The following is a 27,294-nucleotide window of genomic DNA, read 5'->3' as shown; positions in this document are numbered from 1 at the left end:
GCCAGATTTGGTAATGCAAACAACCCTGTTTCTACTCATTTGGCAATACAAAATTAATAGGGAAAAGGATATTATTCCCACCATGCTGCACCTGGCATTTCTGTGTGGAAGGGTCACAGCCTTATTTTCACCCTGGAAGCCAAGGTAAGACCACGTTGCTGTATCTGAATGACAGCTTCCCCACTGCCCTGAGATTTTCCATGTCTAGCTAGTGACTCCTGACCAGATGTTCTTGTTGTGGGTTTTTTGGAGGTTTTATTTTTATTTTTTAAATCCATGGATTTAAAATTAAGAATTAGAAAAATGCCATACACATGGAAACTAGCAGAGGAAAAGGTCTCTGGATGTCTTCTGCATGATGACTGCATAGATTTATAATTAAATGCAAAAATCTAATCGTAGGGTTATATCACAGCCTTGAAGACTCATTGTGCTGGCTCAAATTCATTAACTTATTGCTTTGGGCACAACCAGTCCCTTCAATAACATGTTATTTGATTGGGAATTCATAAGCTCAGTTGATAAGTGCTTTCCACCTGTGTGTGTTTGCACATTTTAGGGCAGCCTGTAGGATTTCCAGCATCTCTTTGGAGTGTGGGATAGGGTTATCTTCTCTCTATGTCCTAGGCTGGTAGAACTGGGCAGGCTGGGGGGGGGGTGATCTTGGAGCTGGCTGGTCCTTCTTTTTGTCTCCTTGGAGCCTCAGACTTGGTACGCTGATAAGCAGATCTCTCTGCTTTCTCTCCTGATGTCGTAGAGCACAGGGAAAATCTTGAAGATGCTCTAAAGATGGAATTGTTTTGAGTCATGAAAACACTAATAAACACTCCTACATGCTTGCAGTACTCAAGCTCAGTTGTTCTAAATAATTATAATTGCTTTAATTCATCAGATTTTGTGACGGCTCGTTCATTAAATTATGAGCTACATGAAAGCTCCAGCTACTGAGTCGATCTGGTAGAAATAGTAAGATAGTATTTAGCTGTTTGCACAAAATTATGCAGCAATTATGACAAAACAAATTCATTCTAGATTCTGCTGATTACCATGGTAACCCACATTCAAAATAGCAGTATAAAGCCACTTAGCCTAAGGAAAAAAAAGGGTTTCATCCGTTATTAACTGATGCATACTATAGATTTTGATAAAGAAATCCTTAAAATGGAGGCGCTTCCCTTTTTAGTTGCAGTCATGGTGTAGTGCTGTGAATCCTCCTATGCCAAGGCGAGGACTGATCTTGCTGGGTGGCTCTCTTGCAGAAGAGCTAACCTTTTGCTTTGCATAATGCGTGATATGTATTTTTGACTTTTCTGACTAACAGCAATTAGTAAGGGAGGACAAGTGGCTGTTAGAGGCAGAAATCCCAGGTTGGCAAAGTAGCCTATTTTTAGGTGCATCTTGAAGTCACAGCAATTAAGTTCTATGCAGTGCTTCCTGTAGCTCCACTTTATAGCTCTGGGCTTGGAGAAACTTGAGCTGTATGATCAACTGAGCTAAAAGGATCTCATGCAGATGTAATCTTTGAGGGTTTGACAACTCCAAGAATTTAGGAGTCGAGAGTATTGACTCTCAGAAATAAAGCTGACTTCAGTTGTTTTCAAAATAGCTGGTTTGGATTTACTTTATGCCTGTGCATATGGTGTATATTTGTTTTAAAGTGGTTTGCAGCTGTGATTTTTTTTGAAGGCAGTTTCTCCCAATGGTTTTGGCTGGAAGCTTTTGAATTAAAACTGAGATTTTTATTTATTTATTATATTATTCTTTCTCCAGAAATTGAAGCGTTCAGGAAAGCATTTGAGGTTACAGCACTCATGGTAAAACTGAAAGACTTTCTCATCCTGTATAAATTTACTCATTGGTGTAAAAATATGAGCTTTCTGCTATGAGTCATTCCCCAGCATAGCTGCAGAGAAAGGTATCAGGGCATCCTGATAATGCCTTCCTGGCTTTTTGATTAAGAGCCTGAGCCTAGCCTACACAGACCCAACAAAGAATGATGTCTGCAGGTGGGTGGTAGGGGCAGCTCTGATGTGAAAGGGGCTCTGGGGATGCCACCGCAGGTGGTGATGCAGAAAACTTGTTTCCTTGCTTTATGGTGGGTCCCAAATGTGTGTAATGGAGAGGCAGGCAGGGAATGGGGAGAGATTGGTAGCACTGAACTTGTAAATAAACAAGGCTTTCATGCTGTAAAGCTACTAGAGTCTTCCCTGGGAAAAAAGAAAAAAACAACCCAGCTGTAACAGATGTGTCTCTTCAAAAGCATGGAAGTGATAGAAGTGTTAGTGCTGGGGATGTCCCATGAGCCAGAGGAGGGTGTGTGGGGAGGCCTGGGGGGCAGGCTGCAGTAAGCCGCATCGGTCAGAACAGAAAATCTGAGCCCTGGGAGCTGAATGCAGCAGAATTACCCAGCACTTTAAAACAGATGGTGAATAACTTAATTGTTTAGCAGGAGGAGAATGGGAAGGATATTATTTCACTGATGACTACAGGAGATGAATTTAGTGGGTGCAAACTTGTGTGGTTTTATTTATCTGTTTGTTTGTGATCAGTGAAGCGTAACAGGGATGCGTTCTTTCTTTCATGGCTTCCAATTATTTACTTGCCAGCACATTCACCAGCCATACAGAGGGTGGGTTTATGCACAGTTCTGTTTGAGGCAGTGGATGCCCAGAAAATGCTCGGTGAGGTTGAAATGCAGTTGTAAGAATACAGTCTGTGAAGCCTTTGAAAATTCACTTTTGCATCACGTCTCAGAGCCTAGATGCAGAACTGAAACTCAAGTTCATGGTATGTTTTCACTGTGCCTAAAACACCGATGTGGAAGCTGGCTCGTCTGTACTTCCTATCTTATCTGAAAATACATGGTGCTCCTCTTAGGAAGAGATTCTTGAAATATTTTCCTTCCTTTGATTTGCTTAATGAAGGATACAGGACAAGCATAAAGCTGTTTTTGCCATGATACACTTAGTATGGTTCCATTTCCTCATTCTGTAAGGTTATTTTAAGTGATTTGCATTGCTTTGTAACAGCAGAAGCAAGATAGCAATTTAGTGTTCCACAACGACTACAGCTTTTCATTTTTTTGGTTACTGGACCACATCCAGCCTAGGCTGGTAAGCATATTTGTCTTACTCAGGGGTATATTGAGTGGCCTAACAGAAATGCTGAAATTCAGAGTCCAGCTCTCTAGCATTAACTGACACTTGTTTCAGGTGTCAGATTTCAGGTCTTGGCAAAAGCCAAAGATGAGCTCATTTGAAAGACGATGACATGGAATGCATGAAGTATACCTGTGCCACAAATGGCCATAATGTGCTTATTCCTTTCATTAAATGTATTTAAGGGGCTTATTAAAGTGTTGCCTGTATTATAAATTACCTGTGAAGATTACACTGACATCTGACAATACCTGGGCTGTCTGCTATATGTCTGTGGTTGGCAAACTCTGAGTTTTCATGGAATCACAGAATGGTTTTGGTTGGAAAGGACCTTAAAGACCAACTCCCCTGACACAGGCAGGGACGCCTTCCACTAGATCGGGCTCCTCCAAGCCCCATCCAACCTGGCCTTGAGCACTTCCAGGGATGGGGCAGTCACAGCTTTTCCTGGAAATAGCTTCTCACTTTCTTAAAACTGATGGTTTAGACTGCTTGGTGGACATTAGAAGGATAGAAAAAAGTTTTGAGAGCTAATGTCTGTTAATGCTCAGAGGGGAGAGGAAAAATTGTCTGCAGGTAGATGGAATATTCTTATAACCTACATCACTGCTCATTTAAGATAAAGGCATTCAAATGTCTGTTTTACAATCTGCATAGAATTTAAGACATTGGTATTTTAAGAAAATGTTCTCATGAATGTATCAGACCCATCAAGCTTCACCTATTGAGCTAGATAGTCACAGTTCAGAGCGTAATTCAGCTCACTGCTATTCCTTTGTCACCTATGCCCTTACCACCTACTTTCCCACCCCCAAGATTTAGGTGGGTTCTTCAAAAGATGAATAAAACGACATTAGTCGCACAAAGAAGAATACAGGCTTTCAAATTCAGTGGGGAGAGCAGGCACACATGTGTGTGGGAAGGAATGAGTCCACTGACAAAAGAAGCTATTAAATCCTTAATGCTTGCTTCCTGCTACTATGAAAAGTATTGAAGACATTTAATAAAAAGTCTTTTATTTAATTTCCATGACTAAGTCTGTAAGGCTGCTATACTGATCTTGGGTTACATTCATCAGCTCTAAGATGCTGCATATTAATACCTTCCTGAAGGACCTTTACCTGTTCTGAAAGTAGTGGTGGTTGGCTATCTCACTATTGTAATCTGTGCCTGCACAGGATTTTGGTTACAGAATCATGGCATGGCTTGGGTTCAAAGGGACCTTAAAGATCATTCAGTTCCACCCCCCTGCCAGGGGCAGGGACACTTTCCACTAGAGCAGGTTGCTCAAAGCCCCATCCATCCAGGCCTTGAAGACTGCCAGGGATGGGGCAAATTATAAATTTTTCACCTTGCTGCTTCCTGTACATCTGCAAAGCAATTATATTTATTACCTTCAACAAGTCATAGCAGGGCCTGCCCCATGCAGCAAGAAGATGCATAAATGATACACCCTGGAACAGTGAAGCAACACTGGTGTGCCTCTTCCTGTATCCAGGCAGCTAGCAAAAGTAGAAGCAGTAGCAAATTATGTTGACAAGTAGCTGTGGAGGGATTTATGGAGATCCAACTGTGTTGGAATACTAATACAGAAATACAGGGAACATCGCACACAAAGGCAGCTGAAGAATTGGGAAAATGCTGATTCAGTGTTCTCTCATCATATATTTGTTGCTTTTGTGCTCAAAGCCATGCAGTTCTTCAGTTTTTGTTTCAATCAGTTCACCTCTCTGATTAGTCACAGGAATAAGCAGTGGGCTCTTCTACATCTTTTCATTAGGCTGGATTAATGCTATTTATATATTTTTCATGGTGGTCCTTCCCTGCTTCTTTTCCTTGTATTGCATATGAATTTAGTGATTTCTGCTTTATGATTTTTGGTCAGGGATGATAGCTGCATTCCCCCCCTATCACTTCCCTCTGCCTGTTACTTCCACAGTGCCTGGCTTCTACCCCACCCAGGCTGGAACCTATTGCTGAATTTCAATCCAGGCTGAGTGGGAAGGAAAAGAAGTTCAGTTTGCACTGGGGAGAGATGCTGACTGTTGAGAAGGGGGCGAAGCAATGTGTAGAGTGGTGTGGAACTGGGGTGATCATAGAGGTCCCTTCAGCTGGACTGCCCACTTTCACATGTGATACAAGATCAAGCTGTCAGGAGTTGATGGAGATGAGTCATAGCTAAAGATTCTGAAGCTTCCAGCAGAACAGTGTTCTGAGAAACAGAGTCAGTCTGAAACGGATGATCAGAAAGACCAGTGGGTTTTGCTGGATGCAAGACAGGGTAGCTTTTGGGTGGGCTATATATATCCTGAGATAGGTATCTGATAATTTCAGGCCACGTGTAGACTTGTAGTGATCACTGTAGCCTGTATTGCATCATAGTCCCCAGATGTCCAGATTAAAAGTGGTCAGAGTGAGCGATGGCTGCTGTGCCCAGGGAGCGGAACAGCTGGGGAGGAAGAGACAGGGAGACTGGTGATGTCTGGGTGGATTTCATTTTGATGTGAGTTTGACCTGAGGGTAGGAAACCCAGCTGGGACCAGGAACTGGGAAGTGCTTTCTTGTCCTGCAGAACAGCCACAGTCCTACAGCTTCCTCAGGAGGATCATTGCATCGCTAGGGACTTGGTGCTGCCATGGTCCCTTAATGAGGCTAGCTGTTCCCTTCGACCATGATCATGTTTTGACCCAATCCAAGCAAATGTGGAGGCTCAGCAGGTCAGGCACCACGTATTGAACCACACCATGGCTACCCTGGGTGGACCTCACATCCAGGAGCACTGCCTGTGGGAACCAGAGACCATGGGAGTCCAGACCTGCATCCAGTAAAACTGGTGGGCTGTTCTGTTTCTTGGTGATTAACCTCTGGAGCCAAGGGCAGCTGTAGACTGTTCTTTGCTTGATGTCTTCAAGTTGAGAGCAAATTCTTTCCTGGGAAATCATATTCATCCACTCTAAATTATTTTTCGTAACACAAATTTGTAGGTCTCAGTTAAGGGCTGTGGTTATGTAGGTGAAACTCTTTGGTCTGTGACTTACCAGAGGTCAAACGCAATCACTGCCTACTCTGAACTTGTGAATGAGTCCTGCTTCCTGGGTGAAACAGCCCTTGGGTACAGCAGTGTACCACTACGGTTTGTAACATGCCCATGTTTCCAGATTCGCACTCCAAATGTGAAGCAGCTACGTTCATTGATGCAGTTCCAAGGAGAATTTGAATGATAAAATACTAAAACCAAAACATGGAGTTTTCCTGTCCAAATTTGCTCCATGTCTAGCCAATCTACTTTAGTCAAGGTCAGCAGACTTCAGAGTATCCCAGTACCAGCTGGGTTTAGGAAGCCATCCTAGAACCACAGGTTTCCAAGGGCCCAGTTTCTGACTGTACAAGTCATGTTGGATATTAATGAAAGCTCCTCATACATACGCTCCATCTGCAGAACACTACTCAGTAATTTTATTCTGCTATTTTTATTCAGCTGAACCAAGAGATAGCAGCAGTATTCCCTACTAAGACATTTGATGTGTTTTTCTTTAGTATGAGTTTTAATAGCAGCAGTGAGTGTTCGAATCATCATTTTATTTCCAGTCTGAACTGGAGTAAAACCAATTTTTCGTTATTGCACACCAGTGTGTCTGAAAATAAAGTTTATAAGTTTCTGGTATAGACCTAAAAGTGTGGTTACCTTTAGCTGCACAGGGGTCAATGTTGTAGAACGTAATAATTACCGTAGTTGAATAGAGTGAATATAAGTCTAATCTAGTATTCTGTCCATCACAGCAGCTAATGGGAGATATTTTTGGAAAATAAAATGCAGTGGAAAACACATATACAATAACCTGTCAACAATATTAGGTGTTTTCCTAAGCCTGTCCCTGTCAAGGGATCAAGGCTGGAAGCAAAGCTTAACTATATCCCTTCAAATTTTGCTAAGCTGAATGTGTAGAGTTACAATAGTTGTAATATTCAAATAAATGTCCAATACTTTTTTTAAGGATAAGCTCACAGGTTTTAAGTTCTATTGTTTATTTTAATAGGGTCTGGAATTCTTCTACAGTTGGGATAAATATGCCCTTTTATGAATATTGATTTTTATCACCTTTTAATTCTCTGCTCCCTCATGTGGATATTGAATTAAATTCTGAGAACATGGGATTCCGATCTGCTTCTCTATTGCTCATAATGATTATAGGCAGGAATGGCAGAGCTGCTGTTATTATTCTCAACACTTCCAATTACAATATTCTGTTTTCTGCTTGTAACTCTGTCAAGCTTAGCTGTTCAAGCTGAATTTTTCCATGCTCGCTCTCAAATTAACTTCATTTCATGTGAGAACATCACTATTGTAATGAAGAGTTCTTTGGTTTTTTTTTTTTGGACCATAGCAAATATTAGAGCCTAAATATTGATCCTTTTTCCATTTATTCCTACTTTTTTTTTCCCTGTCTCATAGACAGTTTTAGATATGGGACAGAACTTTCATTTCTGCAGTCTGTTTAGAGTTTGGTTTTGTTTTTTTTTAAAGTAGTCTCTGTAAGGATGCTGTCAAAGGCTGGAATAAACTAATCATTCTGTTTGGGTTTTTTATGCATGATTTGGGTTTTGAGAGATTAAGGAAAATACATGTTTAGCAACTGCATGAAAGGGGGAAAAAAAATCAGTATTCATGTAAAATTACCTGATATCATCAAGCTTCTGAACTATACCTGAGCTTTCACAGAACCTCCTAACATCATGTGCATTGGTACATCATGTTAATCTGTGAATTTTAAAGGTTTACTGATGGGTTCAAACATCCTTGCCTAAAAGCTGAGGAACAGATTCCATTCTATGTTATTTAATAGCTCTTCATGCATTGAACCCCATATGTAAAACACACAGGGCTTTTTATACCTGCAACATGAAGATAAGCTCTGCTGCTGCAAGGATTTTTATAATTATGATTGTTCTCTCTTGTAAGGAAAAGGCAGAAGGTATTTTTAGTTGTTTCTTAACTGCCTCAGATTTGTGAAAGGACTCATACAGTGCTGCTGGCGTGTGGAGTATTTTGAGATGCTGAATGAATTAAGTGAGATTTGCAGGTGTTTATCACCCTGAGCCAACCACAGATGACTGAATTCATCCCAGATTCCCACCTGACTTTGCTGGGGGTTGTTGGTGCCCAGGGATCCCTGAAATCTTGTCCTGTGCCAAGTCACAGCTGAACCTGGATCTGCTGGTGCAGACCCCACGTGGCATGAAGTGCTTGTGCAGTGAGAGTGTACTGTGGAAGGAAGAAGGACAACATTTTGGGAGCTTGGTGTCTGTTTGAGCCATCCTACCTAGCACAAAGTGGCTCTTGGCAAGCTTGAATAAGTCCTACTGGAAATGGTGCTGTTTGTTTCCTTGAAGAAGGAGGAAGAATTGCCAGTGGAAGAGAGCGAACCTCTCAAATGGAGATGCATTAGAAATATGTTTTAGGAGAGTCTCATAACGATGATGAGCAGTGATCATCTTCAGAATTTTTTACACAGTTTTCATGTTCTGCTTCTGGATGGTGAGAATAGCACGAGGTCATGGTTTCATCAGATAAGAAAAGTCTCCCAGAGGCTTTACAGTCAAGAACTCACATAAAGATACAGAGCCAAATCCTTGAATCTTTGTTTTTCTCATGACTAAATATTTAAAGAAATCAGGTTGGATAAGTGGTTCCTCATTCATTGATCTGTTGTTTCTGGATCAGTTTCTCCACTTGGATGGTTTCATAGAAATTTACTGAAATGAACTGAAGACTTTCCTACAGTCCCTTGCCATAAACTTGGAAGTGCTGTGTTGCAGTATATGGTAATTGGATTATAAATCATACAAAAATGCAATAAAATCAACAGGCTAATCAATCCATCCCTGTAAAATCCCAAGGAGAAGCAGCAGACTATAGATGTTTGTGTCACATTTGCCTAATTTTATTTATTTCTTCCTTCAGCCTCTTAACAAATTCTTCTTAGCACTAGGACTTAAAAACTTAAAAATGGTCTCATTCCTTTTAAGACACCCTTTGTCTTTTTAAGACACTCTAAGACACCCTAAATACAAAATAGAAATTGTAGTTTTACTAGTTTATCTAAAGGAAAAAGTCTCCAGTGAGATCATGTTTTTAACAGATGCTGGCATTTTGTTTTAGCTAGCAGGGTCATCTTTGCCCAGCTCTGATTGCTCAGTCAAGGCTCTGTTTTCTCTAAAGAACTAACAGTTCTCTTTACAACCTGATAGTTGTAATTTATCAAAAATATATTTTGAGTAACGTTTTTATGAATGTATACTTATAAAACTACAAATATTTGAATGCATCTGGGAAGCTAACACTGACCAGGAGCTTTCTGGGCTCTATGGCTTTTATGAGATTGGAAGATCTTTCTGCTTATGGCTGTCTACTCCTGTGAGGTCCTCCATCTCGTGAGTTTGGGATTTTGATGAACTCATTTAGGACAGCAGTGTATTACTGCCACCAGCTTATATGCTCTTTTGTTATAATGGGTATCAGATGATGCTGAAGATCTGGAGATGATCCATATGCAGAGTGCATAATCTTAAACAAACAGCTGTGATTTGATTTGATGTACCTGGCATTCCTGGCCACCATGGCCTTATGCTTGCAGAGCTCCATCCTCCATCGCAGCTTTTCTCTGATCAGCCCCAGGTGGATATTGTTGCTCTGATATGTGTGTCTGTGTGCGTTTCAGAACTGATGAGGCTTTCCAGAATGCAGTGGTGACTTTCACTGCCTGGGTAAAATAGCACCAGCTTCCCATAAGCTTTGTAATTGGCTGTTGGTGATACTTTGCCATCATTTCATCAGTTACAGCCTAAAGTGATAGACGGAAGCACTCCACATCGGCACTTTCGGCAGTTAAGGAGATTAACATTCATAAGAAAAGAATAGGAGCTTAAAATAAGAAATGAAATAAATGCTTAATCCTTTGGCCTAGATGGTTTTTGGCATGAAGATAAAAATCTTCTCTAAAAACAGAAATCCCTATATTCACTCCAACAAAGAAATATGATGCAGTTCCAGCCATAAGACCACTCTGTCTTTTTGGTTGGTACCTCTAGCATGACTTGGTGATTTGGACCTTCAGCCGGTAGCAGCCTGGTGGATGCTGAGAGCTACTGATCAATGGAAGTTTTGCTGGAGGGAGATCTCTGTGCATTCAGTGCCTGTGAATATCACCATGACTGCTCAACTGCCCACGTGTCAGTGTAGGTACTTTACTTCAAGTTCCAAGTCTTTAAAAGGGAGACCTGTGTTAATACAGTGATACGGCTCTGGGCTGTGTCTTGCAACATTTTGCAGGTAATTCTGGATTTGCTTTGCTTGATGCTGTGCAAAAGTGGAAGCCACAATTAAAGCTGGCTTGAGTTATTTAAACCTCAGAACACATTCATACCTGCCTCAGGAGGTGGAGATAATCTGCTCCTCTGTATCAAAACCACCCTGGAAGGCCCTAGCTATGGTTCCTGAGTTCCCCACAGCTCAGCTACTTGCAAATCTCTGTAGTGCCTGTAGGAAAGAGAAATTTCACAACTAGTTAAATATAGAGGATACCTACAAATGTAGCCCAGTTACCTCTCTTATTGTAGGTGCTTGAAACCAAGGGAAAGTGACAATGAAGTCTTCACACTCTCTTTAATTATAGCAGCCTTTACATAACAGTGTCAGATAAATGTGTTTTAGGATAGGTGGCACCTCACTTCCTCCAGAAAAACTGTCAAATTAGACCCTACCAGACTAATTTATTACTTGCAATTCAAAGAATTAAAGCATGCCATCCAAGAGTGTTTTTTTTTAATAAAACCTTTAAATGTACAGAATTCTCTGTGCCACGACATATCCCAAACAGCACAACACTTCTTTGTTTTGAAATGTAGATACATCCTTACTCATCTGATAGCTTCAAGGACTGCCAAGTACTACAAATGTCATCCAGTTATCATTGCTTGTGAGGTGCTGGAAAACAGGGTTAGTATGGATCTCAAGAGGTTATCTTATTCATACCTCCACTCCAAGGCAGAAGCTGTTGTTACTGAACCAGATGCTTATCTAATCTCTGTTATAAAACAGAAGAGGAAAGAGAGAGAGAAAGAAATTGCTTTAGAGGGAGAAGGGGTAAGCAATTGGGCTGTGCCAAATAACTTAGAAAAGTGAGGAACTGGACTCCTTCCAACTGGTGGAAGCAAGTTCTGCCTTAGGTGGATTGCTGGAGAATGCTGACGGTCCTTTTCCTTTATTCTAATGAAATACAAACTTGGGATGTTTTGCTGATTTCAGCAAGAGCAGCATTATATGGGGGAGAACAATTTTCTTCAACAGGTCCCAGAATTCTGACAATGAGAGATCAAAACCAATGCTTATGTTCCATATGAAGCATGCTGATGAAGACTGTGGGTTTGGGAGTCTTCTGTGTGCATAAGAGTGCTAGAAAAAGTGGGTTCATATCCAAATGTGCTATTAGTGTAACCACTAATGCGTTGTGTTAAGATGCTCTTGCCTGCTGCAGGGAGGCTGTCTCATTCCCTGAAGTAATATTACGAGTCCAGGATCGTAACCTTACTGTCAGAGCAGAGAGCCCATAAAGAACTTCTGACCACCTCCACTGAGTTGCTGTTGGGATTTTGTCACTTCAGTGTTAATATTCCTGTTGATACTTCTCTCCTCCACAGTAGCAGCAGAAGAGGCACTGAGGCCTGCAGTCCCGCTGCATGACTTGCACTGAGTTAGTAACAGCGAAATCCCAGGTGAAAGTGAAATTTGTTAAAAGTGCAAAAAAGAGAGAACTTGCTGACTTACATTCTGGCTTTGCGCACTGCAGTGCTGAGGCATTTACTTGACTTGGCAATCTAGTTACTGTGCATTTATTCAAATAGCACTTTAGTGTGTTTATGCAAATAGATCATTGCTACATCTCCTAAAAGAACCATACAAGTGCTGTCATTTGATTGTGTAATGTTTAGATTGAGCTTTAAATAAAATTTCCTATGGTTCTGTACAAAATTCATGCCCCTTGAAAAACATCATTCCCACATTTGGATAGGTCAGAAATGACTAAATAATTGACATTCTGGAATATAGGGATGCATGTTTTAAAGAGACTTCCTTTGTACTTCAGAGAGGGTTGATTCTAAAAAAAAATAAGAACTTGGATAATCTCTAGTGGGATTGAACTATTTGGAAGAAGATAAGTACTTCAGAGGTCTCTGGGATGCTCAGAGCATTCTGATTTCCAAACCCTTCTCTTCCCCTCACCCCCAACCTAAAAGGGTGCAGTAAAGCATTTATTTGAGGCCAGAAGAAACTAGTTAGTCTGAGTTACATTCCCAGTGACCTATCAGTTGTTGGAAGTCTTAGAAGACTCTTTCCAAATGCTGATTATTATTGTAGGTAGCCACGTGGAAACAGCAGCCATGGGTAGTGCTATCTTAAAGTAAGTGCTTGCAGGATCATTCTCCAACACCCAAATTAAAAAGGAAGCACAGAAAACCAGCTTCCTCCATGTAACAGGTCTGAGACCAAAGATTTTCAGGCAGCTGTGATAATGCTACCAAATATATTTGCCTGCACAAGGATGCTCAGTGCACAGGTGATATTTGGGTTCCCTGATTAACCTTGCTTTCAAAGCAGAGGTTGCCATTATAGGGAATGGAGAAACTGAGTTTCTCTTCATGAGATCACTTTCACCTTGGCTGATGCTGAGTGTGGGAAGGGAACAAGACTGACTTATTTGCTAGCTGTTGTTTCCCATTCTGCTCTGGGTCCACCACACTGTTTTGGCAAGCCTTTCCTTTTAGCTTCAGACTTCTTATGTCAGTCTTCTTATGTCAGCCTATAAAAAGTCCTGAGAAGGAGGAGGCTTCTAATATATTTCATAACCTTTAAGGTAATTCCAAATGATAGAATCATATTGTAAATGTATAATACAAACAAAATGTATATTGCAGCAAGGGACACCATTAAAAAACAAAATAAAACCAAAAAACAACAACAAAAACAACAACAAAAAACCCAAACAAACAAAAACCTACAAAACCACACGTTTTGTAAAGGGTTAGAACTTAAAAAGACTCAGTTTGTCTGATTTCCCCATTCATGTTTTCACCAGGTCTCTCACAGCTGTGCATGGTACACACACAAACCAATGGGGTTTTGGATGCTGGTTGCTTTGGTGTTAGCCACATACCCACTGAAGGTGCCCTGTACCAGAATGTTTCTCTGTGGCCTGAGGCAGTAGAACTCCCTGCGTAGCAGTATCAGATCATCTGTATTCTCTTTTGGAAGCAGGCTGGGGATGATTTTGATCTCTCAAAACCTTCAGTTAATGTGTGAGCCTTATTTTTCATTGCAGTGGATTTTTTTTTTTTTTTTGTTCTTTTGGACCACTCCTCAGGAAGCTCAACGAAAAAAGATTAAGTTTTTTACTCTTTCTCATATTGTACTCTCTCCATGTTGCCTGTGCTAAGCTATCCTGTAAGTGGAAAAAAAAGAGATTTGACTTTCTGGAAGCCAGCAGATGACCACCTGTGTATCTGTGGTAACGCAGTATCCCTCACTGTAAAAGCATAACATGCTTTCCCTGAATAATACCTGGTAGTCATATATAGAAATGCCTGTGTTACAGGTAAGACTGGAATAGCAATGGCTTGGCAATAAGATTAATTTTGAGGTATTTTCTTTCATCTGTATATCCTCCCCTACCAAACCTTCTGTACTCCATGTTTCTGAGCTGCATCCAAGTCTCCTGTTCCTTCAGTATATTTTGGGAGCCTGATTATTTTTCAGACAATTTCCAGAGAGCTGGATGTCTTCCTCTCTCGCTTTGGTGTGCTACCTCTGTTGGTTTCTGTTGCATGTTTCCTGGATAAATTACTTCATAACATTTGAAATAGTCTTTGATTTAGAGTTCCTCAAAATTTTACAGGTATTTGTATATTTGCATTTTAGGTGCATGGCTGGGGAAAACAACTGAAAATTACAGGGGCTCCTGGATATTTTTTGGCTCTTCTAATAATTTTCTTCAACTTAGATCATGAAAATGAGCACTGGATGTGTAAGTTTCGGCTGACAGAGGTTAGCTCTGTTGCAGGGGGATGCACTTCAGGTCTCCCCACGTCGCTGGTGGTCAGGAAGGAGGACAGGACCCAGTGCTGGTGGCCCTGCGGAGGTGTTGGGAGGCAGCACTGCCATACTGACCACCCCGAGCACTGCATTTTAGGGTTGTGTGACTGTCCCTTACATTTCTATCTTTTTCAAGTACAATCCCTGTGTAATGAGCTGTGTATATTTTTATAGCAACTTTTAGGAGCCTTTCAAGTTGAGTCATTAAATACGTATTTTTAATAACCTCCAGGTTTAAGGACAGTGTAAAACGGAAGTACTGGAAATCAAATAGTGATACCCCTGACTTGTGAATTAAATTATTTCATTACAAATTTATGTGAGGTTCAGTCACTTTTTTTTTTTATTTCTTGCAATTTCATGCCTTTTTTTTTTATTTTTAATCAACAAATGATTCTGATGTCGCACTTAGAAATTCCTTCTTTTTAAATTTTAATAGTCTCCCACCAACAATGTGTTTATTTCTTTAAATTTGTAACATCACGGATCTTCAAGCTGGGGAGGGGAACTGCTCCGTAACACAGGCCCTAAAAATGAATCCATTGACTCACGTATAGAGAGTTTAAAGACAACCTTAGAAACTGAAATCTCCTTCATCTGAACCATCTTCTCAAACCATCACGATGTTCCCAAAATCGTGCTGGCTGTGTCCTCCAGCCCTGTAATAACTGGAAAGATAACCCTCCGGAGAAGGAACTGCTGCTCAGTCTCTGCGGCTGTTCCACACTTGGTGGAGGTGGCCAGGAAGGAGCAAGTTAGTGTCAATCATAGAAATAGTTTCTGTCATCTAAACAACTGTTCTACGAGGACCAGTTTGACAGAAGTGCTGTCCTGTTTGAAACAGACTACTTGAAAGCCATCAGAGGTTCATTAACTACCTGTTACGTTTTGTTTGTTGGTTTAACATTGGCAGTGAGCTCACTGCATAGGGCCAGAGACAATCTTGCTGTTCCTTGGAAGATCTCATAGTCTGAGTACTCAGTTCTGAAAAACAGAACCAACCAAAACACTTCAACACTGAAAAACATTGACCTGAACTTTCATTGAATCACAGGATGGTTTGGGTTGGAAGGGTCCTTAAAGATCATACAGTTCCAATCACCCTGCCACAGGCAGGGACACCTTCCACTAAACCAGGTTGCTCCAAGCCCTGTCCAGCCTGGCCTTGAGCACTGCCAGGGCTGGGGCAGCCACAGCTTTTCTGGGCAACCTGTGCCAGTGCCTCACCACCCTCACAGGGAAGAACTTCCTAATGTCTAATGTAAATCTCCCCTCTGTCTGTTTAAAGCCATTGCCCCTTATCCTATCCTTACTTGCCCTTGTAAAAGGCCCCTTTCCAGCCCCTTTGGGCACTGGAAGCTGCTCTCAGGTCTCCCTGGAGCTTTCTCTTCTCCAGGCTGAAAAAGCCCAGCTCTCTCAGCCTATAACCACAGGAGAGGTGCTCCTGCCCTTCCTGAGCATCTCTGTGGCTTCCTCTGGACTTGTTCCAACAGTTGCATGTCCTTCTTATGCTGGGGGCTCAAGAGCTGGACACAGCACTGCAAGTGGAGTCTCACAAGAATGGAGCAGAAGGGCAGAATCGCCTCCCTTCACCAGCAGGTCTCTTGTTCATCAGTGGGACTGTGCTTCCTCTATATGTAGTTACATAAACTCTTGCAAGCCAGGAGGTTATATGGATAGAAGAAAAGAATTCATTGACAGCATAGAAGTAGTAAACTGGGAATAAGACCACAGCTTTGTGAATCTTTGTTTAAATTTGTAAGAAATTGTGACTATGGGGAGAATAACACCTTTGGCTTTGTTATACACGTCTGTTGAATGCTTCCCAAGTGACTAGTGGTAACTTCGCAGAACTAAATTAAGCCTTTGGAAGGAATAGTAGATGAAGGAAGTGGAAAAGACAAATAGAAGTGTTTGTGATCACTGAGATGCTGTGTCAGATTGCACTGAAGATGAGATTTAAAATGGAAAGTAAATCGTAAAATATTTCTCTATAATTCTCTATTATTTATTTACTTTTTTATCATGTAGGTCTATTCTCTAGTGTTATACTTGCTTACTGCAAGGAGAAACATTCAGTGCTTAAGTGTATAAGATAGGAAGTCAGGAGACATAGGCACGGAGGGCCAGCTTTGCAGTTTCCTCACTGTGTGACTGTCTCTGTTAGTCAGCTTCTCTGGACGTGGTTTCTCCACCTGTGGAACGAGGTTTGCCTGTCTGTCAGCGCTGTGTACTGTGAGGTACAGCATACGTGTGTGGAACCAGAAACCTCAGTCTTAAAGCTTGAGTAGGTTGCATTTTAGAAATTTGCTTTTTAATTTAGTTGTAAATAAGGTTCAAACTTACAGTCTTTTCATTTTCAGTCTTTCGTTTGTTCGTTTCCAGACCTTGGGGATGGGGAAGGGTGGTGTGGGGGTTTCTCCTCAAAAATGAGCTTCTGTTCTGTGGGTGAGAACAGCACCTCGTGGTGGAGCGAGAGTTGGAAAGAAGGAAGGAAAAAAAGGAGGGAAACAAGAAGGGAGGGAAGGAAAAGAAAAGGAAAACATGCCGCCGTTATTTGCGTCCCCCGCGGCTCCTGCGCGGGCGGCCTTGGAGCAGGTAGCCCAGCTCCGCAGATAGTTTCTCAACACCGTGAGGGAGCCGGCAGGGGGCAGCCCCGCGCGGCGGCCGCAGAGGCGCGTCGCAGCCAATGGTGGCGCGGCGGTGGCACGTCGCAGCCAATGGTGCGCGGCAGCGCGGGGAGAGGGTTGCGTCGGGCGGGAAGGCGGTGGGGGGGCTGCGGGGTGGCGTGGCGCCGGCAGGGGCACCTGCAGCGGCGGTGGGCGCGGGAGGCGGCGCCGCGCGGCTGGGGTGTCCGCAGCGCTGAGAGGGCAGGCTCGGCCCCGCCGCCGCACAGGCCTCTGCCGCTCGGCACCCCCCGCGGCGCCTCGCAGCGCCGGTTCTGCACCCAGGGAGGCGCCCGGTGTTTAGCGGACCTCCATGTACGACAATTTGTACCTGCATGGATTTGAAGACTCGGAGGCGGTGAGTGCCGCCGCCGGGGCGGGGATCTCGAGGGGGCAGACCCACACACCCCCCTCCCGGCTTTGCAACCGGAGGTGCCGGTCGGAGCCGCCCGAAATGCTCCTCTGTTACGTAATTTGTGGGGGTGCAGCCGTGTTTCGGGGTCCTGGGGGAGCTTGTTGCCGGTCACCGTGGTTGCGCTTCCGCAGCCACGGACAGCGCCGGCTCCTGCTCCGCGGAGGGAGGTTTGTAAGAGCTGCGGAGAGAGCCGGTGATGAACCCCGCGCTCGGTGCGTGTGCGGCACAACAGCAGCCGAAGTTGCTCGGCTGCCATCTGCATCGTGCGGGTCCTGGACGGCCGGTCACCCCGGGCGCCTTCCGAGTGGAGTCACGAAGCGGCGGAGCCTCCGAGGCACCACCGGCGCGGCAGTGCCTGTGTCGCCCAAAAGAAGCCGGGACAGGCTGGCGTCGCTCGTTGAGAAATCATTTCCCCACCATCTCCCCCCCCCCCCCCTCCCCGTTCCAGCCTGAACAGCCTCGCTGGGGAGCCTTTGACATGCCTCACAAAATGGTTCTTTTGCAGCGTGGAGGCCCCGTTACAGCGGTCGGGGCGCGACGCCCCAAGTAAGAACGGCTGGCGGCGGTTGCCCGAGTGGCCTTTCTGTCCAGCGGTAGCTGAGCAGGAGCCCGGCGGGGCAGAATTGCTCGGGGCAAGGGAAACTGCTGGGATTGCCGCGGCGAGGAACATGCTGTTCCATATTAAACAGGGGTCTGTTACATAAGGTGTTGTGGCCAGCTCGTAAAATACACAGATTATAACATAAAATAGCGTGCGTCAGTGCAGACGTATGTATTGTATGATACGGTGTCCCCAGCAGGATGGACAAGCTCCCATGTCTCTTCAGATGAGGCTTTTTTTCCTTGCCTAACAATAAGGTCATGCCAGTCTGGGACTGGGAACTGTAATCTTTCAATGTGTTGCCTCACGTACTAGCAACTTGTTTTGGCATCCGTTGATTTTGGAGGGAGAGGAATCACAACTCTGCAGAATTGAATTAATGCAGTGCACCGTGCTGAGAGGAATCCCTGTTTTTTAATCCTTCAGTACTACGTGTTTGACTTATTTCAAAACTGTGCTGCTTTGGGTCAATTTAGAAATTCCTGCCCTTTTTGCATATGTATTTTAATTTGTTTTGTGTTTTCTCTTGCTGCTGCTTACACGCTGCTGTGCCAAGTGCATATGAGCGTGTTGGTTCCTTTAGGGATGTGCTTTAGGATCAAGCTGGATCTTTCTGTATGTAAACCAGGTATTTGCAAGGCAAAGCGTGAATTCTTGGGAACTGTTCACAGTCCTGAAGCTGTCTTCTGCTGGTCTTTCAGTGGAGTATAAATAAGCTTTTAAAAAGACAGCTTAGAAGTATAGTAGCATGGCTAAGAAGGCTAACTTGCTGTGTAGTGGTTGTTGTAGAAGAAATGTTTTATCTGTACAAGCCAGATTTTAAAGTTTACTAGAAAATGCAGGTAAATGTCTAGTGGGATTCAAGGGTGCTTCTGAAATGCTTAACTCCATGTGTTTCAGTGAAACCCACTGATTTCTTTCAAGATTATTTGGGAAAAACAGTTTTAATGACAGCAGGAGAGCAGAAACCTTCCCGTTAAACAAACATCTGTGTTAGGGTTTGTACTGTAAGAATCATGTTAGTAACAAAGAGAAGGCCTAGGTCTTTAGCTGTCCGCTTTGAAGGGCTGGGATGAAGAAGTAATTTCCAGGTTCCTTAACACCCTCTTAACTAGTTCATGATAATGCTGTTTACAGCTCTTGTAATTTTACAATCTCTCATTACTTGAGATAGTTTTTACTAGCTCTAACTTCCAGAACTGTGGGAATATGTGAGAATCTCAGCTTTCATTAACAAAAAATAAAACAAACCCCAAACCATCAAACCCTAAAAGCAGTCTAGATCCCATAGTCATATGGAAGAGCTAGAGGCTGTGAACCCAAAGCCTCAGACACAAAGTAGGTAAAATTCCCCAAGTGTGTTCACTTTATGCTCCTGAATCATTTGCTTAAAACATTACACCTTATTATTATTTTGGATTCTGACTCATGAATTGAGTATGCCTGCTGAGACAATATTCTGGCAAACAGGTAGTGTGATGGGTCACATGAGTATTACTTTAAAGCCAAAGAGAGCCAACATAATAGAAATAATACAGTGAAAAACAAATCAAGGCTAGAATACTCGTTCCCTGTGGTTAAGGGAAAGTAACTGTGAGTTGTGAAGATTAAAGAAAAGGCCTCTGTATTGTTCTGGGGTTTAGGACCTGGAAGGCTTAACCCAGATGTCGTGCAGCTAGTGAACTGAAGGAACTACAAGCTTGTGTACTCTGTGCTTGTTCCTTACCTGAACCACAGGGAAAGGTGATTGAGGATTTGTGCTATTTGCAGTGCTTCTAGCATAAAATAAACTATATCAAAAAAAGTCATTCTAGTACAGTAACATCTTATAAAGCTGTGCCTAGCTATCATGATAGGGCCAAAATGAAAATCCATTCACCCTCCATTCTTGCAGCGTAAAGAGACTGGGTAGCAGGCTGAGGTTAACGCCATGAATGTCTTCTTATCGATGAAAGCAGGGAGGAGAGCAGCAGTTGTGATGAAGGGTTAACCCCTGGCAGCCTCCACTGAACTGAAATAGATGTGTGTTACTGAGTGTCTCTGAACTGCTTTAAGCTAACCTAGGTGGTATTACAGTTAGAAGTCAGCTGAATGGAACAGTGACTGCAAATATCCATGTGAAGTGTTTTAAACCTGTACCCATTGTAAATCCTATGTGTACATACCAAATTTGAGTTTGTTTTGAAGGAAAAGGTCAGTGTATGGCACACAGAGTAAACATGCTTACTTTTGGAAAGGTAGTATGAAATCACAACATTTAAAGATAGGGAAGCTGAGGTATGTACTGTGTTTATACCTAATCTCTTCTGATAGATAATGTACAGATTAACTGATCACAGAATACCCTAGAAGTGTGCAGGTGAGATTTTTCCTGTTAAAACCGAGAACAAGCATGACATTTAACGATGAAGATATACATATAGATGATTTTTGTAATAGAGGCTGCTATTATACTGGGTTTGTATGTGTGCATTTATACCAAATGTATGCAAAAATACATGTTTTGATCTATGTATATGTAAAGAAATGAGTGTGTGCATGGGTATTATGATCCATTACCAGCTGTGATGATTAATGAAGTAGATGAGGCACTAGGTAGTGTGAGGCTTTTTGGAGGAAGAAAATTACACTGTTGAAGCTGAAAAACACTACCAGTGATTGTAGATGAAAAGTAATTGCCATGTTGAAGAAAAGAGGTTCAGAGATATGGAAGAAAACAACTTTTGCAGGCACAGGCACCCTTGTAGTGAACACAGAAGGTGCCGGCTTGCAGGTGATGGAAGACTGTAGAGAGAAACATCTTCCCAATGAAGATTTTTGTCTTGCTTGTTGCCCTGCCCTGTGGCTGGGGGATTTGGGGAGGGTTTTTTTAGTGCTTTGGTTCTAAACAGGGTCATCCTTTTGGGAATGAAAACTTGTTTGCCCTATTGGGAAGTATGTTTTACATTCTTGATAATAAGAGGCCATAAAATCTCTTTAGCACAGGAGGCTTAAGACATTGAGGTCTGTTGGGTAAACAAGTAATACCAATTTACCTACATGGTTGGGATCTAATAAGTGTGTGTCTGTTTATGCCAGGGGAGGATCTTAATGCTGTTCCGTATGTCAGTCCAAAATTTCCCAGTGCACTATGGTTTCAGTGAAGATGCCATCATTTTCAGAAACAAACTTCCATGAAACCTTCCCATAAGAAACTGCATTTTCTGTAAAATTACTTTTTCCATTAAAGCTGCATTTTGTTGAAAAATTATCCCCAGGAGTTAACAACAAATACTTCTAATGCAAGGTCCTTCTCAGCCATGATTGGGAATGATACTTGTGGCAAGTGTCACCCTTTTCACATCTACAAAACTATCAGAACCGTCCCTATTAGATTGTTTATATTTATACCTCTAAAGCACTCATTTCAGAGCAGCAACTGAGCATGTGAAATGGCTGTCCTCACTTCTCACAAGGTGTAAGTTTAATGCTTGTCAGCATGTGAGAGGCTTTATCTTCTGTACTTGAATTGGTTATCTGGGCTGTTGGGAACAGCTGCCTTTGGATAGGTGCTTCAAAGTTCAGCTTGGTTGTGTCAGGCAGCAGAGCTGAGCAAGAGTGAGGGGTGGCCTGGCATGGGGTCAGCAAGGGCCTGCTGTGAGCAGGGCTGGGGAGCCAACTAGGCAAGAAGCCACTATTGCACAGCCCTGGTGGTGTCTGCATGGAAGTGAGGGTGCAGTGTCACTGCTCAGCAGTCACTGGTGACAGCCTGCAGCACCCGCGCAGCATGCCTTTCTGCTTATTAATGCCGGTGTTTCCCATTTTGCTCATCTTCTTCCTCCTTGTGTTCAAGATATTTAAATAGCATTTAATTTGTGCCTTCATCTTCTGTCTGTCGTTTTGGTCGAGAGATTAATATTTAAATATTTCTTGGATTTCTGTGTGGCACCTCTGTGATCTCTAAAGGAGGAATAAAGGTGGTCTTTTCTTACCTCTCTGTTGTAGTAGGTCTTTTTGTTAACTGCTTTTACCTATTTGCTTTTTCTCCAGCAGTCTCCTTCTCCTAAGCTGTACATGCACCTTCTTTTCTAGACTTCTCTTAGCCATTTGGCCTGCATTTAACCCTGCCCTGGTTTCCCTAAGGCTCTTCTCATCCCTGCAGCCTGCCTCCTACTGCTGATGCTAGAGGGGGCTCTCAGTACACCAGAGAAGCAGGACCTTACTGGTTTGTAAGCCAGGATGATGTGCTTCAGTGAAAGGTACTATACAAGTTCAAATTCTTTATCACCAAGAATTAGATAAACACTTTTGAAGAATTAGATTCATGCCCAGATCCACAAAAGTATTTTAGATTCTGAAAGTCCTTTGATGTTTATAGGAGCTAAACACCAGTGAGACTGACCTTGGTGGCTCATGTTCAGAGTTCACTGTAAAAAGGACAGCAAGGAGGACTGTATGTGCATAAGCCTGCTTAGACTCTGTAGCCAGTTTCTACATGGGCACATCAGGGCTGTATCAGGGAGTTGGGAAATTGTGGCTGGTGATGCAATATATAGCGTATCATTACAGCACATGGTGTTATCATACTGGCAATCTTTGTGGTGCTAAGTTTGAATTTCATCTGCAGTGTTAATGGCTTTAGGTCATACATGAGGGTGGCAAACTCTGCTTGGAGTCCAGTGTACTGTTACTCAGTGGTACAGATTGTGGTAGTAACACAACTTGATGATGTGTATGTGAGGAGCCAGAGAGGAGCCTACTGTGACACAGGGCAATAGCAGAGGCCATTCCTTCCACTCTACAAAAGCCTGGTGTGATGTGTGTGTAAAAAAACATGCTGACTTGTAGGTTTTGTCTCCAGTTACTGTGTACAATTCTTGAGAGAGCATTGCTGAGAATTTTTAGGAAAGAGGTGACGGGAATAGTAAGAAAACTTATTTCATTCACCACGCAAATGATCAGTATCAACATTTTGAGGACTGTGTACTCCCTTCCCTCACTCCGGTTTGGTGACATTACTGCTCATACCAGTCACTCCTTCTGTTGTTGTAGTGCACACTTTTTCTCATGGCAGCCGAGATGAGATCTTTGGGTGCTGCTCAAGTAGAAAAATGTGATTATAATAAAGCAAACCTTGATAGGGAAGTGCATGTTCAAATACTGATTTATGTATGGTGTGCATCTGATCTTTAAAGGAGAAAGAAAGGTGGTCTTTGCTTGCTCTATACATCTTCGTAGTAGTTGTAGGTTGAGAATAAGAAATAAACAGAATGTGTCTTTAGAAGTATTTTTCATCCTGTCTCTGGTGATTATTCTACTAAGCTCTTCCAGTTAGTGTAATTTTTAAGACTTGTGCTTTACATTCTGTTTACTTGTAAACTGTTCCTCAGTATTTCTTGTGGTAAGTGCTGGTAGATGCAGAAGTTGCTGCCCAAAACATCAGCCACTGTTTACACAGCAAGTATGTTTGAAGCCGCAGCTGGTGTATTCTGGTTTCGTGCTCCTCTCAAAGGTGCGGTGCCAGACAGGCTGTCCTGGGAAGGGGTGGTGCCTGCAGGGCTCATACATGGGTGCTGCTGTCATAGGCACTTGCTTACACTCTCTTCCAAGAGTTTTCATACTTGGAAAATTTTTGCTTGGTTTATAGGTAAAATTAATTGTGGGGTAAGACTGCCAGCAGTGTGCTGAGTACCCAGCCGTACAGACTGCCTGTGAGATGTTGAGCTTTCCTCGTGATGGGTGACATGAAGGGAAGTGAGATGAAGACTGCTGATGCTGTCCTTCTTTGGGAGGTCTGCTTTCATAAAACAGTGTGTGGGTGGTCTCGTAAGACCTCTGTTGTAGGGGTGATAGTAGGAGGCAATTGGATTTTCTTTCTGTTACTCCTCAGAGAGACCTTAGATGCATATGTGAACCGAGAGGACGGTGTTTGCAGTGCTGTTGGTTTGTTGATGACATTGGGCTTCTTGTCACGCATAGCTGTTGTTTTTCCATTTCAATTAGTTAAGTTTTCTGATGTTTAATCCAAAAAGGATGAGTAATGTCAGGACCTAGTCATTCCAGGATAATTTGCCTAATTGCTACCAGTTATCTAGTTGCTGTTTGCTTATGTAGGATTTGTAGTTTCAAGTGTGCACTGAAGTCTGTCTTGACTGGGAACACAGTCAGTAATTTCTGATAAAGAGAGATTATCCTCTGCTCATTATGTCTTCTGAATTCTCATTGAGATTTGGCTTTTGCACAGTCAAAGCATTTGTGTGTTTTTGAGAGTTCCAAATCTGTTTTCATTTCCATTAGTTCTTAATAGAATGCTTCAGCTAATGAGTCATCATCTGCCTAACATTTTTCTTTTATATAAAGGGCTGTTGGAAAGTTAGCTTGTTTTCTGTTTTGGGGTTTGCTTGGGTGTTTTTCCTTAGGTTTTTCCTACTAAAATTCCCAAAGTCCGTGCATTCCTACAACATCAGCTATTCTTACCATGTCCAATCTTTTGTGCCCACATAAAAATGGTTTTCTATCTGACTCACATCTTCGGTTTGTGAAAGGCAATGTTTTGATTTGATAGTATGGTAGTCAAATAAAACTTTCAGTAAGAATCATAAATAACTTTTATAAATTACTGCCTGCTGTTTCCATAGAAGTGCTTTTTTCAACAAAAATATATTAAAATGCAAAAAAAAAAAAAAGCTTCAAGTCATCTAAACAAAAGAAACATAACAAGGAATAGTTAACTCTGTATGTTTTCAGCTTCAACTGCAAGTAAGAGCTTGTCTGATTGGGATAGTGTGTGTTTAGTAATATTGTTTGTTCCTATGAAGACTAAGGTGTATAATTAACTATGACTTTACTCCTGCTTTTGGATTCCTTCTGGTGAACCCTTGAATGACCATGGAATGCAGCCAAAATGAGAAGGTTTTCTCACAAATGTGCTGATTCTGGATTGCAGAACGCATTAAAAATTGCCCACTGCTTAAGAAGATGCCGCAAAAGCCACTCAAGAGCATCTGAGGGAGGGATGTGGCTCTTGGCACTGAAGGAACACATCAGAGGCATGATAAGTAACAAGGGGAGAAGCTTAACCTAGGATTTGCTGGTGTCATGGCTTGCTTTCCTATCTCTCTAAAACATGTTCTGTTTGTGAGATGCTGAGCCGTTAGATGTTTTTCCATTAAGTAAGCATTTACAGAGATGGTACAGCATGGTTTTAAAACTCAGCAAATTAGACTAATGCAAATTACTTTATGAACAGGACAAGCCTGACAGCTGTTCATGGTCATTTGGAATCTAGTAATTAATTTCAGAATGTCATTTAGCTGGCTGAATGCTGAGTTCTGTAGGAATCTCAGGTGGTGTCAAGATTTGCTTGCAAAATTCTGTCACATCCTGGTTTGTCTTTTTCTACAGTGCTTCGCTGCTGATTTTCATGCCAGCAGTGAACTGTTTTCACTTCTTGAGTGTCTTGTTTTACTATGTTCGTTCCTTCTTTCTGTGCCTTCAACGTGTAAGTACATTCAGGTGCAATATCTTTGTGCTTCTGCGTGGAGCACAAGGACAAGGTTGACAGCCTGTTAATAGGCACAGTCTGTCTTTGCTCTGGTAGTTTTCCTCTTTCAGAAGGAGAGGTCCATCACTCATGGGCATCTTGGTTCTCTTCACTCATGACATCTTTCAGGTCATGGGCCTGTGCATGCATGCCAAATGAATTTAGCTGCCTGATGGTCATTCCTCATGTAGCATCACCTATGTATGAAACTATTTGGGAGCATGGCTTAGAGGGAACTTTTAACTGTTTCTGTCATAAACCAAAGAAAAGAAGGTCTGGATTGGAGCTCCCTTGCCCCATTAAAGCTTACTGGCTCCTGTGCTGGAGCACTGGATTGTGCCCATCTTTCTCTGTTACTGTGCATCAGAAGGGATTTTTCCACTGGAAAAAGTCACAAGAGAGCAGTGAGAAGAGTTGTGGATAGCTGGGTGGACTAGAGTAGGAGGTAAGCACAGGTAGGCAGTGTAGTTTTAGCGCATGTGAATAACTTCTGGGCCTCTTTCTCCTCCTCCTTGCTTCTGCATCTTTCATTACCTTCCCTTCCTCTAAGGTTCTGGCTTTCTTTAACTTGGCTCTGTTCCTAATATACTCTCTTTGAACAGATGATGGGTTTGTGTCTATATATACACATACATATGTGTATATACATATTATATATGGGAGGCTGGGCTCAGGAGGTCCCTTCCAACCTCAGCTGTTCTACTGCTCTTTGAAAATTGAAGGAGGACTTTTAGAGCAGAGTGGGAGGCAAGAAGGGGAGGATTTCTGCCCAACTACAAGTTCTGTTAACTCTTTCTTGTGCACACGTATCTATCTTTGCCTACCCCAAGGAGGTGCTGATCAGGTAAACTCAGTTTTTGATTTGGAGGATTACCTGCATGCTCAGAATGAGCAAGCTTTTCCACCCAGCACAGAGAGCGAGAAGAAGCCAATGGTACCTGATTATGCACATACACAGCTCAGGATGTAGATCTGCATTGTTTCTCTCTAAAGGTAGCCTTGTCAGAAAGAGTTCTAAGTGTTTTGAGGAAAGGGCTCAGAAGGAGCGGTGTTGGGCTATAGGGTCTACTCTGGTCCTCAGGGCTGTGGGGATTTTAGTTTTCACAAGGGCATAGAAAAGCAGGAAAGTCCTGGGGGAGGGGGAAAAGAGGCTGCTGTTATGTTTTGTGGTTGGTTTTGTATTTGTTTGTTTGGGTTTTTTTCCTAAAAATGTAGTACAAGGGCTATATAAGTTACAGAGATGGAGCTATTTGATTGTGCTGTTTCACTGGCATGGGGGATGCAGCCTGGCAGTGATTTGATTACAGCAACATGGAAGAAATCATGAGGAAAAAATACTCCCTATCATCTTGCTAAGTACTGAAGTGGTGAAGTGCGTGTTTGAACGAGCTGCTAACACTTCATATAAAACTTCACAAGCCTTTCTATTTTGAGAGAATTCTGCTTATACCAAATACATTTTCTCTGAGTCCTGTCTTGGTTTTTTTTACCCTTGCTGGGACATTTCCCTGGAAATCAACTCTCACTGCTCAGCTCATTTGTGCTTTCTGCTTTCTCCAGTGGGCTTTTTGTCCTTGGTACAGCGGCATCACACTCAGTGATTACATTATCATAAATGCCATGTTTTCTTTGAAAATGTGTTGCTGTAAATGCTGTGCTGGGTGCTCTTGGTGTGTATGACGCTGGAGGATTTTTTTTTCCAGTAGTTGTGTTCATTTTGACCTTAAATGAGCCCTTTGCACCTCTCACCCCCATGGGATGGTCTATGGGGTGAGATGGCCAAGGC

The 27,294-nt window shown here is 42.5% G+C and overlaps 1 protein-coding gene and 1 long non-coding RNA gene across 7 annotated transcripts in view; one reads left to right on the top strand and one right to left on the bottom strand.

The window, feature by feature from the left end:
* Positions 1–27,294, top strand: part of CACNB4 (calcium voltage-gated channel auxiliary subunit beta 4) — a 112,044-nt gene that overhangs the window by 26,852 nt on the left and 57,898 nt on the right. The window contains exon 1 of one of the 5 annotated variants that reach the window (XM_057415660.1): positions 17,094–17,328. The exons of the other annotated variants lie outside the window; for them this stretch is intronic. Within the exon in view, the coding sequence (XP_057271643.1) occupies positions 17,284–17,328 (45 nt within the window). The 5' untranslated portion in view covers positions 17,094–17,283. Of the gene's footprint in view, positions 1–17,093; positions 17,329–27,294 lie in introns of those variants that run through there. 5 annotated transcript variants of the gene reach the window in all.
* Positions 138–17,814, bottom strand: LOC130602615 (uncharacterized). 2 transcript variants are annotated; one of them, XR_008972941.1, is made up of 4 exons: positions 17,302–17,814; positions 10,583–10,695; positions 8,294–8,421; positions 138–783 (listed from the first exon to the last, which is right to left on the bottom strand). It is a non-coding gene; the product is annotated as an uncharacterized LOC130602615 (long non-coding RNA). The 2 variants fall into 2 exon arrangements; XR_008972942.1 differs by lacking the exon at positions 17,302–17,814 and adding an exon at positions 16,651–16,783.

Source organism: Pezoporus wallicus, unplaced genomic scaffold (genome assembly GCF_028554395.1).
Source record: "Pezoporus wallicus isolate ANWC-B61680 ecotype Strahan unplaced genomic scaffold, APGP_CSIRO_Pwel_v1 contig_736, whole genome shotgun sequence".
Taxonomy (NCBI): domain Eukaryota; kingdom Metazoa; phylum Chordata; class Aves; order Psittaciformes; family Psittacidae; genus Pezoporus; species Pezoporus wallicus.
Note: the sequence above shows the minus strand (reverse complement) of the source record. Positions and strands in the feature narration are given on the sequence as shown.